At 37.5% G+C, this 13,113-nt stretch overlaps 1 protein-coding gene across 1 annotated transcript in view; it reads right to left on the bottom strand.

Moving 5' to 3' along the window:
- fras1 (Fraser extracellular matrix complex subunit 1) overlaps positions 1–13,113 on the bottom strand; it is a 206,622-nt gene that overhangs the window by 33,106 nt on the left and 160,403 nt on the right. Inside the window, 8 exon segments of the mRNA XM_036598414.1 lie at positions 316–472; positions 1,470–1,657; positions 3,541–3,673; positions 3,826–3,988; positions 5,119–5,270; positions 6,312–6,559; positions 8,152–8,280; positions 9,920–10,051. Coding sequence (XP_036454307.1) covers positions 316–472; positions 1,470–1,657; positions 3,541–3,673; positions 3,826–3,988; positions 5,119–5,270; positions 6,312–6,559; positions 8,152–8,280; positions 9,920–10,051 — 1,302 coding nt within the window.

The following is a 13,113-nucleotide window of genomic DNA, read 5'->3' as shown; positions in this document are numbered from 1 at the left end:
GTTTTTTTATATGTATATTTTTTGCGAAACTATATCTATAACTAATATGCAGAAAGCACAAAAGGAGACAAACGAACTCCATTCAGACCCCTAGCTCTAAAAACTAACACCAAAACAAGCAAACTCTGCTCTTACAGAAGCCTACATAAAGTAACAAACTCCAGATTACATCAATGTTTTGCGTACGTCTCACAAGGGTCACAAATACATCTCTCAACTCTCCACACCACAAAAATGGAGTATGCATCATTTATGAGGCCACAGATAAAGAGAAAAACAAAGAAAGCAAAAACAAAGAAGGTGGGGGGGACAAACCGTAAGATGGCTTTTTGATGACAGTGAGCACAATCTCGTTCTCCGGTGTGTCCAGATCAAGCACGTTGAGGGAGGAATTGGTAATGACCACACCCGTGTTCTCCTCCACATGGATGCTGTTTACTGAGATAACTGGAACTTTGTCTTCTTTTGTTTGCTGAAAGATATACAAGATTTGAGGAACTAGTATTACATTTTACTGCATATCAAAAGCTCCAAGAGACTTGCTATACCCTCCAGTCTTCAGAAACAGAGAGAACAGTCCAGCACATCCAGCTGGCGTGGTATGCACTTTTCTAGTTTTTTGAAAAGGGAAAAACAAAACCACACTACAGGCCAACTAAGGCAGCCAATGTTTATTTTCAAAGTTTCTAATTTTTGGCACATTCAGGTAAATAGCTTTCTACTGGCATGCACCAAAAACAGATTTATTCATCAGACTGCCAGATAGTGATGCATGATTAATCACTCCAGAAAACAGGTTTCGACTGTGCTAGAGTCTAGTGGCAGTGTGCTTTACACCACACCAGCTGACACTTGGCATTGCACATGGTGATCGTGGGCTTGTGCGCAACTGGTTGGCCATGTAAGCCCATTTGGTGAAGCTCCTGACACATGGTACCTGTGCTTCCAGAGGCAGTTTGGAAATCTATAGTTAGTGATGCTACAGAGGATAGGCAATTTTTGCGCTTCGTGCTTTAGCACTCTGCTCTGTAAGTGGTCTAATGCTTTGTGACTTCCATTTCACAATAATAGCATTTACAGTTGATCAGGGCAGATCAAGCTGGGCAGAAATTCCATGAACTGGCTTGTGGCAAAGGTGGCATTCTGTGACAGTTCCACGTAAATACTGAGCTCTTTAAAGTCACTGAGCTCTTTAGTACAACTCATTCTGCTGCCAGTGTTTGTCTAAGAAGACTGCATGGCTATGTGCTTGATTTTATACATCTGTTAGGAATGTGTGTGCCTGAAACACTTGTTGCCTGAAATACTTTTGGCCATACTGAGTAACATTACATTTGACATAGCATTCCATTACAATAGAGCCACTAGATAGCAGTATTTCTTTGACCACTTTATTTTATCTCTTGAAAAAATAACACTGTCATGCCCATTTTAAAAGTGAATGTTCAAAATTTCAGTCTATATTGTACCTGGATGTCTATGGTGACATCAAAGGCTTCTGTCTGGCTTGAGCCGTCACTGATGTAGAAGCTGAATACATCTTGGTGAATGTTTGCCTGGTGGACGTTCTGGACATAGAAGATGTGGTCAGAAGTGAGGTCCTCCATTGTGAAGGGGACGTCAGGGCTTATCACGCGGGCTCCACCCATTGATCCAACTGTGGATAAACAAAGAGGGCAAGCAGACAAAATAGTCATCCAAAGAAAAATAACATCAAGAATAACCTGTTAACGCACTTCAGAGAAATAAAAGACAGAACACAATACAAGTGAGGAACATAATAATATTCTGCTCAACAACACAATGAAAGGTGGAGACCAAATTTTACAGGCACAGATGAAAAATAAATGCTGAGACTAAAAACAGCTGTCAGTTTTAAGATATGATCACTGAACTATACATTCTGAAGAAACCAAAAAGCTCAAAAAAAGGGAACAAGCCAAAATAAATGTGTGTTTTAACAGTGGAAAATCTAATAAATCAACAGAGAGCACTGAGCGTAAAATGAAAAATGAGCATCCTTTTCAGCCTCAGAGTAGCACCCACTCTCCAGTACATTTTACTTCTTCTTAATTATTTTCTTAATTTTTTTCTCTTCTTCAGCAATCAAACAGAAAAATAACTCTAAAGTCTTTTCAAATATTAACTCTGTTATTGATTTCTAAGTAAAACTGAGAATGAGGGCTCTAATTGTGAATAAAATGGTGGAATAAAACAGCTCAGTGTTTTGGGCAGGTTGGCTGAACAACTGAAAAAGGAAGGGCCCAAACAAAAAAAGGCTGAATCTGAAATTTCTCTGTTACAGTTTTATTTCAAAGTGCCCTGATTTTCACAATTGACACTGTCAGCAGCCTAAGCAGCCTCACAGAAATTCAGTTTGAGACCCTTAATGACCAAGCTGAGGGAGACAGGAAAAACTATGAGAGCGCATTCAAGAAAGAACAGCTGGATTCCCATTCACACATTTTTCGAATTTTAAGCGAATTTCTGAAGTCAGTAAAATGTGAATTAATTAGAGTTTCCAGCAACTATGGTTTGTGCACAAATTCCTGAAGATGATGAAACATGCTTCTGTCGTACAGAGTGAGACAACAGCCACGCTCACCATGCATAGCATGTACAATGTAATGATTTAAATCTGCCTTAGCTCTCAGTAGAGCAGTTTTGGCAGCCCACTGTCAGTTGTAAATGGTTGTAGCCCTAACATTTCAGTGGCCCATTTACTGACGGGCTGAACTTGCTGTCCCACCTTGTCATCTGATCTCTTGGAAACATCACCATTGCAGCAAACATTCTGATAGGACACAGTGCTAAATGCATGATTGTTGTTCACTCTGCGTCATTTCTTATTCAAAAAATCTGTTTCCAGCACCCGTTGTTTTGCCTTTCTCTTTCATCGCTAAGCCAACTTTTCCATCTGTAAAAATGTATTACATTTTCCAGATTCACCAAAAAAGAGATGGATGGAAAACCCAAAACTGAGAAAAACCCACACACAAAGGAGGAACCTGCCCGCCATTCACTGACAAGCAAGTTAAAAGCAAAGGGAACGTGAATTAAATTTACTTTACATAAAGTTTGTTAACATATGAAGTAAAATCCATTAGTGCATACGATGTGCAAAATACTCACTTTATTCAAAACCCCAACCTTGTAGCTTCCCATTGCTCATGTACAGTTAAAGAATGTAGACCATCTTCATGCACTGTGTGTTCACCATCCTCTGGTCCTTAATCAGTGGTCAGTTTCTGACCACAGAGCCACTGTGGACCACTCACAACCTAATACTGACAACTGTAAAAACTCCAGCCACACTGCTGTGTCTACCACGCCACTCCCACATCAGTGTCACTGTTGTACTGAGAATTATCCATAATCCAAATAATATCTGGTCATCAGCAGTCCTGTGGTCAGAAACTGACCAATGATGAATGTGGCAGAAGGTGGCTGACAGACAGGCTACAGTCAGTAACTGTAGTTTTCCATAGTAGCAAGAATTTTCAGGCTAAAAGGCAGAACAGCCTCATCTTTAGAACCCACCTCGCTTCGTATTCTCTATGAAGCCATATTTTGGAGGGCTGATCAGCCACACCAGCAGATCCTTTTTGGGCGTGTCTGGGTCAGATGCGATGATGTGATTGGCTGACAGCTGGACTCTGCCTCCCTCCTGGACCTGGCAACCCAGAATAGCAACAAATTTGGAAACATGGACACTAGGAGGGTCAAATTTCTGACATTACAATTATATCCCAAAACAACCCAATAATGAAAATGAGAAATGAGGTCATACTTCAAAATGAAATAAATAAGAATGAGAATGCTAACCTTGATGCCGCTGCGGACAGTAACCACAGGGGGCTGTCGGTGCACAGAGGTGATGGTAATGGTGCACATCTGGTTTTCCAGCCGATTGTTCTCACCATCGTAAACGATGAAATGGAAGATGTCAGTAACAGGTTGGTTTCCAGTTTCAAATGAGGTGACGTACCTGTTTCCAACCCATGTGTACCAAATCTATTAATTTACAACCTTCAGCTGTGTTCATTTATAACTATATTCAAAGGCGTAATTTTGCCAGTAAAAAAATGTGAGAAAAACAAACAAACAAACAGTATTTTAACCTAAAACGTTTAAAATAATCAAGTCATGTGCAAAATAAAGCAGTCTGATAAAAATGTTTAAAAAATAAACAAACAATAATACTAGGACTTTATAAAGCAGAACTATAAAAATGTTAAAATTCAAACAAAGAAACAATAATATCAAAGTAGATGCAAAGAAAAGTAGTCCTATTAAAATGTTGTGAACAAATAAACTAAATATTAAGGTAAATTCCACATAAGGCAGTCCTATAAAATCAATCAATCAAATATAACATTCATATAAAGGAGATGCAGAAAACAAAACAGACCAATAGTAATACAAGGTCATGAGTACACAAACAGTCCCGTACATAAACAGCCTATTCACTGGAGTCCAGAGATTTAAATAACTGTTTTGCAACTGAAAGAGCTTAAAAAAGTCACCCTTGGACAAAAGAAGATCAATAAACCAATGATGTACATGCGGAGAAAAAGCTATCCTGCAGGGTGACCAGCAGGACCAACAGCGCCAAAAGGGACACTGCCCCAGAGAACTGTACTCCATTTCTGTCCCAGCTGCTGACTGCATTAAAGCCAACAAGCAGCTCAGCATGCGAATCAACTGAGTGTGTTAATATTTGTTTTTATTGAAACACCTCTCAGCAGGCTTTAGCATCACAGGAGAAAAGCTTAGCCCAAATTACAGTGGCTAATGTGGTAATGGAATGAGACTCTCCGCAAGCAGTGCAATCGCAGAAAAATCATTTAAAAGCTCAAACGATGTTGTTAAATATTAGCATGAAGTGGTGGAACTGAATTGAAAACATGTTCTTTCTTTCATGTCTGCACTAGCAGATATCAGTGCATTGGTTATATGGTAAAAGAACATGCCAATGATAACTCCATTAAAGGAATACTTAAAGGAAGTGCGTCAGCATTACACAAACAAGACTATTTGTGTTGGTTTCACCACGCAGCCACCACTTCTGGGTAAAGGTTTCTTTAAAGTACTGTTTAACTGAGATGATTACTGTACCGAATTTTATGGTGGTTGATGTCCTCCATAGTGAAAGTAGAGTACTCATTCAGTTCTTCATGATCCGATTCAGAATTGGTCTTGGTAAGGATTCCATACATGGGCACTGAAACCAGCTGGATACGAATCTTGTCATCAGAGGAATTATTGTCCTGCAGAAATAATTAAAAACACACAACAAACTGATTAATATTGACTAAATGGTAACACTACTGAATGTGTCTACATGAACATTAATAATACAGGCGTTGTCTGACTTCATTAGTAACCCAACAGTAGTTATGTAGACAACATTCTACAACTGTTTATATCAGATTAAAGTCATTATTGGATTTCAAGACCTATGATAAAGAATAGTTGGGCTATTCAGTTGTAAACAGTCAATCTGTTGTCTTTCATTTTTCCTACGGTACTGAGACCATCTACTGAGATTGTTCTACTGAGCAATTAATCAATTTATTTAATTTCCACTCAAAAGAACTATTAAGGACAAGTTATTAATTTTTCAGCATCAGGAAAAAAGAAAACCAACACAGAAGCCTCACTTTGTCTTTATTACAGCTTCCGTTCTTTTCAGGAGACTTGCTTTCAGTTTTTCAAAGAAATCTGCAGTATTTTTCCACACCTCCATAGTTCAGTCCCAGAGGTTGGTTGCATTTTCTGCTTCTCATAATCCAAGTAAACCCAATTACAAATTTAGACTCAGAAATCTTTAAGGCCTTACTCCACACCTCAGATGTCCAGTTTCTGTGTTCTTGTGCAAATTTTCTTTTTTTTCTATTTCCTTTTCTCAGTAAGGGCTTCTTAACAGACTACACATCCATTCAGACCCATAATTTTAGTTTTGAGTTGTCTTCTCACAGTGGAAAAATGAACAGAAACACCTCTGGATTTTTTCAGACCTAAAGCAAGAGTGGAGCTTGATTTCTCATCTCTCTCAAAGCTGAAAGCTGTTTTTGAATTAAAGTCCTGTTTATCTGATGGTGATCGTTTTGGTAGTCTACCAGGTCTTGCACAGTTGCTAAGAGTCCCATTTTCTGTATCTTATGATCAATTTTTGTCAATGTCAATATTCCTTTAATGATCTTTATGAGCTACTGAAAAATTAGCTTGATAAAATTTACATTATTAAACTTGCAACAACAAGTAATGTTAAAAAGAAAGAGTAGGCTAAGCTGTATGTATTTCCTCACCATGTAAGCCAGATGTGAGCGTCTGATGACAGTGCTGCTCTTCTCTGCCACCTCCATCGACAACAGGGCATCAGGGTCACGCTTAGGTCCGTCTCCTCCACTCCCTGAAACTATCACCTGCACTGTGGTGGAGGTCATGGACATCCCATCCGTTACAGAGAAGATCATGGCGTCCTCTTCAGTGTTGAGGCCAGTGTGTTCATACTGTAGAACATTCCTAGTGAGGTCACTGAAGGTAAACGTGTCACCTGATAGAGAGATTTAGACCAAAAGACTGACCAAGGATGCAAAAAAGGGTCCTAACACAAAACTCCTGAAGCATCTGACAGAATCCACAGAAAATGTACTAGTTTTTCATAAAGATAAATTATATAGTTGTGCTTTTAATAATAGTTTGGAAAAGAAAATTGTCAAATCATTATTTCAGCAAAAGCTGTTCAAAGAAGACACTTCGATGAACATAAAGCAGACCGTTGGGAAATATAGGAAAAATATTAGGCAACATCTGTTTAATATTAATGAAACCATAACAGGTATTTTAAAAAACAAAGAAAATCTAAGACATAAATAAAGAAATAAAGAAAAATAAAGTATGAATCTTACTTAAAGCTATACTATGTAAGTTTTGGGGATTTGGAGACCTCTTTGGTGGGAATGTTGCATGCAACATGTGGAAGAACATTCTGTAACATCGGTTATGCTTCAGACCCCTTCCTCGAGTGAATGAATGTGAAGACTGTGAGCGTGTTAAAAGAGCACTCAACTTGGTGAATGATGTGTTTTCAGAGAATGTGAGCGAATTATCTGCTATTGACATATCTTCATCAGTATAATGTTGATTTTGCATTTGAGACCTAAACTTCAAGCTGAATCTTCTTTTTGTGTGTGTGATGTTGATATATATAAAAAACCTACAGCATGGTCCGAAAAAGTCCTGCGCAATCCGACCCAACACCTCTGACCTTTAAATTATTATTTCAGGCTTTACCGGGCGAATCGCAGCAGCGCATGCACACCATATTTTAGCGTGTTTTTCCTCTCCTGACTCAGTAATGCTACTTTTATCAATTTTTAGAAAAAAAAGTGTGTTTTTCCTCTCCTGACTCAGTAATGCTACTTTTATCAATTTTTAGAAAAAAATCTTACGTAGTGTAGCTTACATTCAAAAGGAATAGTGAAAATAAAATGTTATTTGGCTGGTTGCTTTGTAAAATAAATGTGAGAACATAAAACAGAACTGCAGAACCAGACCACAGAACTATGTTAAAGACATCCACTGAGAATGTTTATGCATTCTACATAGAGATATGGAAATATACAGAAATAAAACAGGCTAGACCATACCACCTGGAGAACACAGTAAAATGTCAGTAAAATCTGGTTTGCTTCTTTAGTTTAGCCTTGAAGCAACACGACTAATGTATGTTAATAGCAATAAACAGTAATAACAGCCATCAAAAAGCTTGAATTTTGTCATTTTGTCTGAACTTTTTCAATTTCTGTAGATAACAACATATCTTACAGTGTCAGAAACCCCATAAGCAGGGCTATTTCAGATTACTTAACAACTTGATGCAGTTTTAGGCAAGTGTGATGACTTAGGTATGCAATTTGCAAGATGCTAACTGGTGGCTATATGCTTCCATTACTTCTTAGCTACATTAGCCGCATAGCTCCAATGCTAAACTGAAGAAGCAAACGTAAGATACAGAACATGTCTTGGCTGACTACTTTTGGGTTTACAAGAAACTGTGTACATTTGATTTCTGATCAAACTATTCCCTTAGAATTAAACACTACTTTAGATGAAGAACCACTGTTGGCGTTCCTGTGGACGTACCATTAACCATCTGCGTTTGGGTGCCAAAGTCCACCCTGAGGAGATTTCCATGCACTGGACCCTCCACCAGCTCAAACTCCAGTTCATCTGGGGCTGTGTCAGCATCTGTCACAGCCAACTGCTGACCACCTAAAGCAAAACACAGAATCATATGATTCATCATTAAACCCTTTTCCAAGACTTTCATTCATTTTTATGGCCGATTCCAATTTCTTTATAGCCAAATTGACAGCTAACTTTTTTTTTAAAACTTTTTTTTTTTTAACTTTCTAGCTTTTTTTAAAACCAGAAGCTCATACTGTACGTGCTAAAGGAACAAATGAAACACACTAGTACATTTCCAGCACTTTCTATTAGCCAAAGTCACAATACAAATAACATTATTTGCTCTTTAATGGACTAAACTGCCATGTTAAATTTGTAAATGAAAATCAGTTGCATATTTAAATAACATAAATAAAAAAACTTTTTGAAAGTAAAAAGCAACTGACTGTTTAGCATAATAAGTCATGCATAGTTAAGATATATTGATACCGGTGTAGCAGCAGCATTCCAATACAGCACCTGACTCCACAGACTGCACCACAGATCAGTCAAAATAATAATAATAAATTGGCTGATTGCTGATGGCATGTTTGGAGCAAAAATTTGCCGATTCCAATAAATCAATTACATTTGTACATCCCTACTTGCAATACATTTTCGTTAATATACATCTAACCTACTACACTGTCTACGAAAAGTTTGGGGACTTTTTTTTTCAAAATTCTTCAAAGAAATGAGCATGTTTTCTTTGCAAATTGGAATTAACTTATAATAATCTAATAACAAACAGCTGTGTAGATCTGGCCATCTTTCTTTTTAAAAACTGTACAATTTAAGGAATCATTGACAAAAGCACAAGGAATATTAAGAATAATGAGATAAACCAGCCTAGGGCTGGGCAACATGAACCAAAAATCATATCTTGGTATTTTTAGGCTGAATGGCAATAAATGATATATATCTCAGTTTTTCTATTAAGTGGATTAAATGTTTAATTCTAAATCAAAGCCACATGTGAGATGTCACAAGCACTTTTATTAAAACAGAATGTGATCATAATAAACAGCAAAAGGCAAGGTTTCCTTTCCTGTTCAGAAATATACAGCTGCGCAATACATTAACACATAAATGAAAACTAATATAAAGTAAGTAGCCTATATTGAACAAAACAGGCCTGTCTCTGACAATGCTCTTTCGGTTGTTTTCAACAATAACAGACTGAATAAGAGTACAAAATAGAGTAAAGTGTTACAACAAGTGTAACAAATATCATCTTGCTTGAGACTTGAGAGCTAATTCTGCATTTTAAGCATTCTCGTAATACCATTAAGACTACTGAATACCATTAAGGTATTCAATCCCCCGAATGCCGCGACAATAACATTATTAGTTTGTGAAGGAAAATGTTTAGTTCAGGCAGGGTGTCATATATAATAGGTGACAATGTAAATAACATTTTCTATCTGAGCAGTTTTTTGGAAATACATCAGAAGTCTGAACTGTTAAGATCAAGTCAGCACTGTCCTCAAAACAGCTTCCATGTTTTAGACTTGGCAATGTTTCATCCACCTTGAATTTCGGCCATGCTTTGGAGAATGAATAATCTACATGCATAAAAAATGAAGTTACTCAGCCGTGTCCTAGCAAGGGAAAAGTCTAGACCATACAACCTGGCGAAATCAGCTGGGGACTAAGACATCAGTAATATGACAAAGTTTCTTACCTACTGTTGCTCTGCCTCCCAGGCTAACCTCCAGCACCGGGTCCAAAATCTGAAAGACCGGTGGCTGCTGATGATTGGCCAACAGCAGGATGGAAAAATCCATCTCAGGAGTGGTGTGCTCTCCATCAGATACTGCAACGCAAACGCAAAGCAATTTAGAGATACCCAACATACACATACATTAACAGCGTGGACCTCCACTCATCCAAATGCATAAAGCTATTGCAACTGTACCAGATGAAGAATGAAAATATATTCAACACACTGATTTAACGTGAATGCTAATGTGGACATACAGTGCCTTGCAAAAATATTCAACCTTTCAAGTTAAAAGGAAATTCTGCTTATTTTTTCAACATATATGCATTATTAAATGACTAAGATGTCAGAGCTGTTCACAGTGATGGTGATAGGAACCAGACGTCTGAAGTGTTTAATACTTCTAAAAGCTATATCACATAAAGCTATTACATGAATTGGGTGTTGTAAGGCAAAATAGTACTCAAAGAAAACATATTTTTCCTAATTTACCACTATATTACCATTATCAACATTACATATAAAAGACATGTAAATTCAATGGGTTTTTTTAGATAGTAAATAAAACAGTTATATTTGCATTGTAGACAATGTGACCCCTGATCTATCCAACGACTACTGCAAAATGCATGGAGCTCCATCACTACAGACAATGTAGTTTCACTGCTTCACAGCCTAGTGCTAGGAGGTTTTTGGCGATTACTCCCACTGGGTATAGAATTTTGACACAAGAAGGAAAAGTAATTACTGAATCTCAATTCTGAACACCCTTGGACACTCTCCCTCACTCCCTGTCAAGCTCCTGACTAATTGCAAACCCTAAAGATGCTGTACAAGTCATACAGGCATTATAACTTACTGATAGGAATGCCTCTACCTAAAAGATTTCTGCTGTTGTGAGGCTGGTTGTTTGGACATCATTGCCCATTTATAATCTTACAGTAGTCATACTAACTACCAGTAGCTAATAGTATCTATCAAATGCTGTGTGAACTAGGCTAGCTTTGTAGGTTGTAACTATATTTGCTTAATTTTAATTCAAAATGATTTATTTCTAAATACTTTACTTCAGAGACACAGTAATTTAAAAACATTCAGAATTATATTTCACTATATAAATTATATTGAATTATATTTATTTACATAAGATCGGTATTTATTACGAGTGCAACAACAGCACAATTTCATGATACAATGTTTTATGTATGTATTGCTGTTTTTGCAATATAATACGGCTTTTGGATTTATTTATTTACTTAGAATTTTGTAAAATATTTTTTCCCCCTAAAAAGACAACAGTGCTTGTTAAAAGAATAACTTTCATAAGCCAATTTCCTAGAAGACAAATATAAATAAATAAATAAAATATACAAAAGCGCAAGATGTGTATTACATGTTACACATTCCTAAACATTTGGCAAACGTGTTATTACAGCTCATAATAATTAAAGTAAACTTTGTGGACTATAAAGCCACATCTCAAAATTAAATGAACTGAGCTTTACAAGTTCATTTGCAGTCAGATCTTGTGTTTCTATATAAAGTGTGGCTCTTTCTTTCTGGCTGAAATGAGTGCTCACAGCTGAATAGAGGTGGACTCTACAACTGAATAGAGGTGGACTCTACAACTGAATTGATTTACACTATACAACCTAGCTAGCTAGAAGCTTTAAGCTTCCCTGTGGAGTTGTTTATTTCACCAGTTTACAGTCAGCATTTGAATTCTGTGTGGATGAGTAGCCACTGTGACGTGTGTTTTCTCATTGCTCCAGTAACTGACACATGTGTGAGTCTTTACAAATGAGTTAGCATAGCTGAGGCATTGGCACGGGTATTTAATCCTCGGGCAGCGCCGCCACACTGTTCGCTTCTTCCCTAAAGTTCATTCACTCCACTTCCCATTTCAAACAGCTCAGCTAATCGATCATCCAATGTAGACAAAGCTGAAGCTTCTTTTTTGAATTCTCCTCAGCTGCTAGAGTGTAACTGCTGCAACGGAAACTTCAAAGTTGGTGAATGAGAAGTTAATGTCAGCCTCGTCCATGGTAGGCTAAATCAGTGCTGAGAGCTCCTTTACATTCATAGTTAAATTATTTAGTATTATCATGGATTGTGTTTCACAGAACTAGCAAAACCATTCTCGTTCTCACACATTTTATAGGATGAACTGTATTCGATATACAGCGCACAACGTCTGCGACCCACAAAACAACTTGAAAAATATAGAAAATAATTAATATTAACAAGCAAATCGTGACACTTCTAGCATTTATAGGGATTTATGTAGCTAGTCAGCTGTGGCTCTGCGCTAGCAGCAAGTCACAGTAAACTTCAAACTAGACTACACCACTGCCTTCTGTATTGATGTTCATAGCATTTATTCATATTTTCATCTATTTAGGCTACTTGTTTTCTGACTTTCACTCCACTTTACACTTCCTTTATCTATTGTGCCATATTTTTTCTTGAATAGTTGTTAATAGTTTTGCGCACATCTAGTTAAAGTTAAAGTTAATGCATGCAAGCAAAGTCTTTCTATGTGTGCCATACTTCAAAATTCTGATTTAGATATTTGTGAACCAGAAATTGTTGACAATTTTCAAGGGCGCTGAATACTTTCGCAAGGCACTGTATAATGAAACTGCTGCTGAATTGCTGTAATGTGCCCTAAAAAAACTCCCTCAGTGCATAACATATAGCAGTCACACCCTATCATCACCATCATACAGGTCTGACAGCTTGTCATAACTGCATTACAGCTGCCAAAGGCACTGAAAGAGTTTTTTTCTTTTCCAGGAAGCAAGCAAGTGCGCAGCGATATAGATGAAGCAAACAGAACAGCAGCAGAATAGAGAAGCTGCACTGATGGATGAGACAGGAAGGAGCAATCAGACGTGAGGACGGTCTATTTAAACACAATCTCTTTCTGGCCGAGTCGAGTCGGCCACAGCCGCGGCCCCATGCAATCTAAAAGCACTTCGCTATCTCTATACATCAGAGACGGGGAGAGAGAGCGAAAGAGAGAGAGAGACAGAAAGGCTGAGAGATACAGACGGAGAGAAAGAAACTAGCAGCTGTGAGCCTATAAGAGCTGGATGGTATAATTGAACAATTTTTCACTTTTTCCACACACAGATCAAAAGTGCATTTGCAGT

This window comes from Colossoma macropomum, unplaced genomic scaffold, assembly GCF_904425465.1.
Source record: "Colossoma macropomum unplaced genomic scaffold, Colossoma_macropomum, whole genome shotgun sequence".
In the NCBI taxonomy this organism is placed as follows: domain Eukaryota; kingdom Metazoa; phylum Chordata; class Actinopteri; order Characiformes; family Serrasalmidae; genus Colossoma; species Colossoma macropomum.
This window is presented reverse-complemented; position numbering and strand designations above follow the sequence as displayed.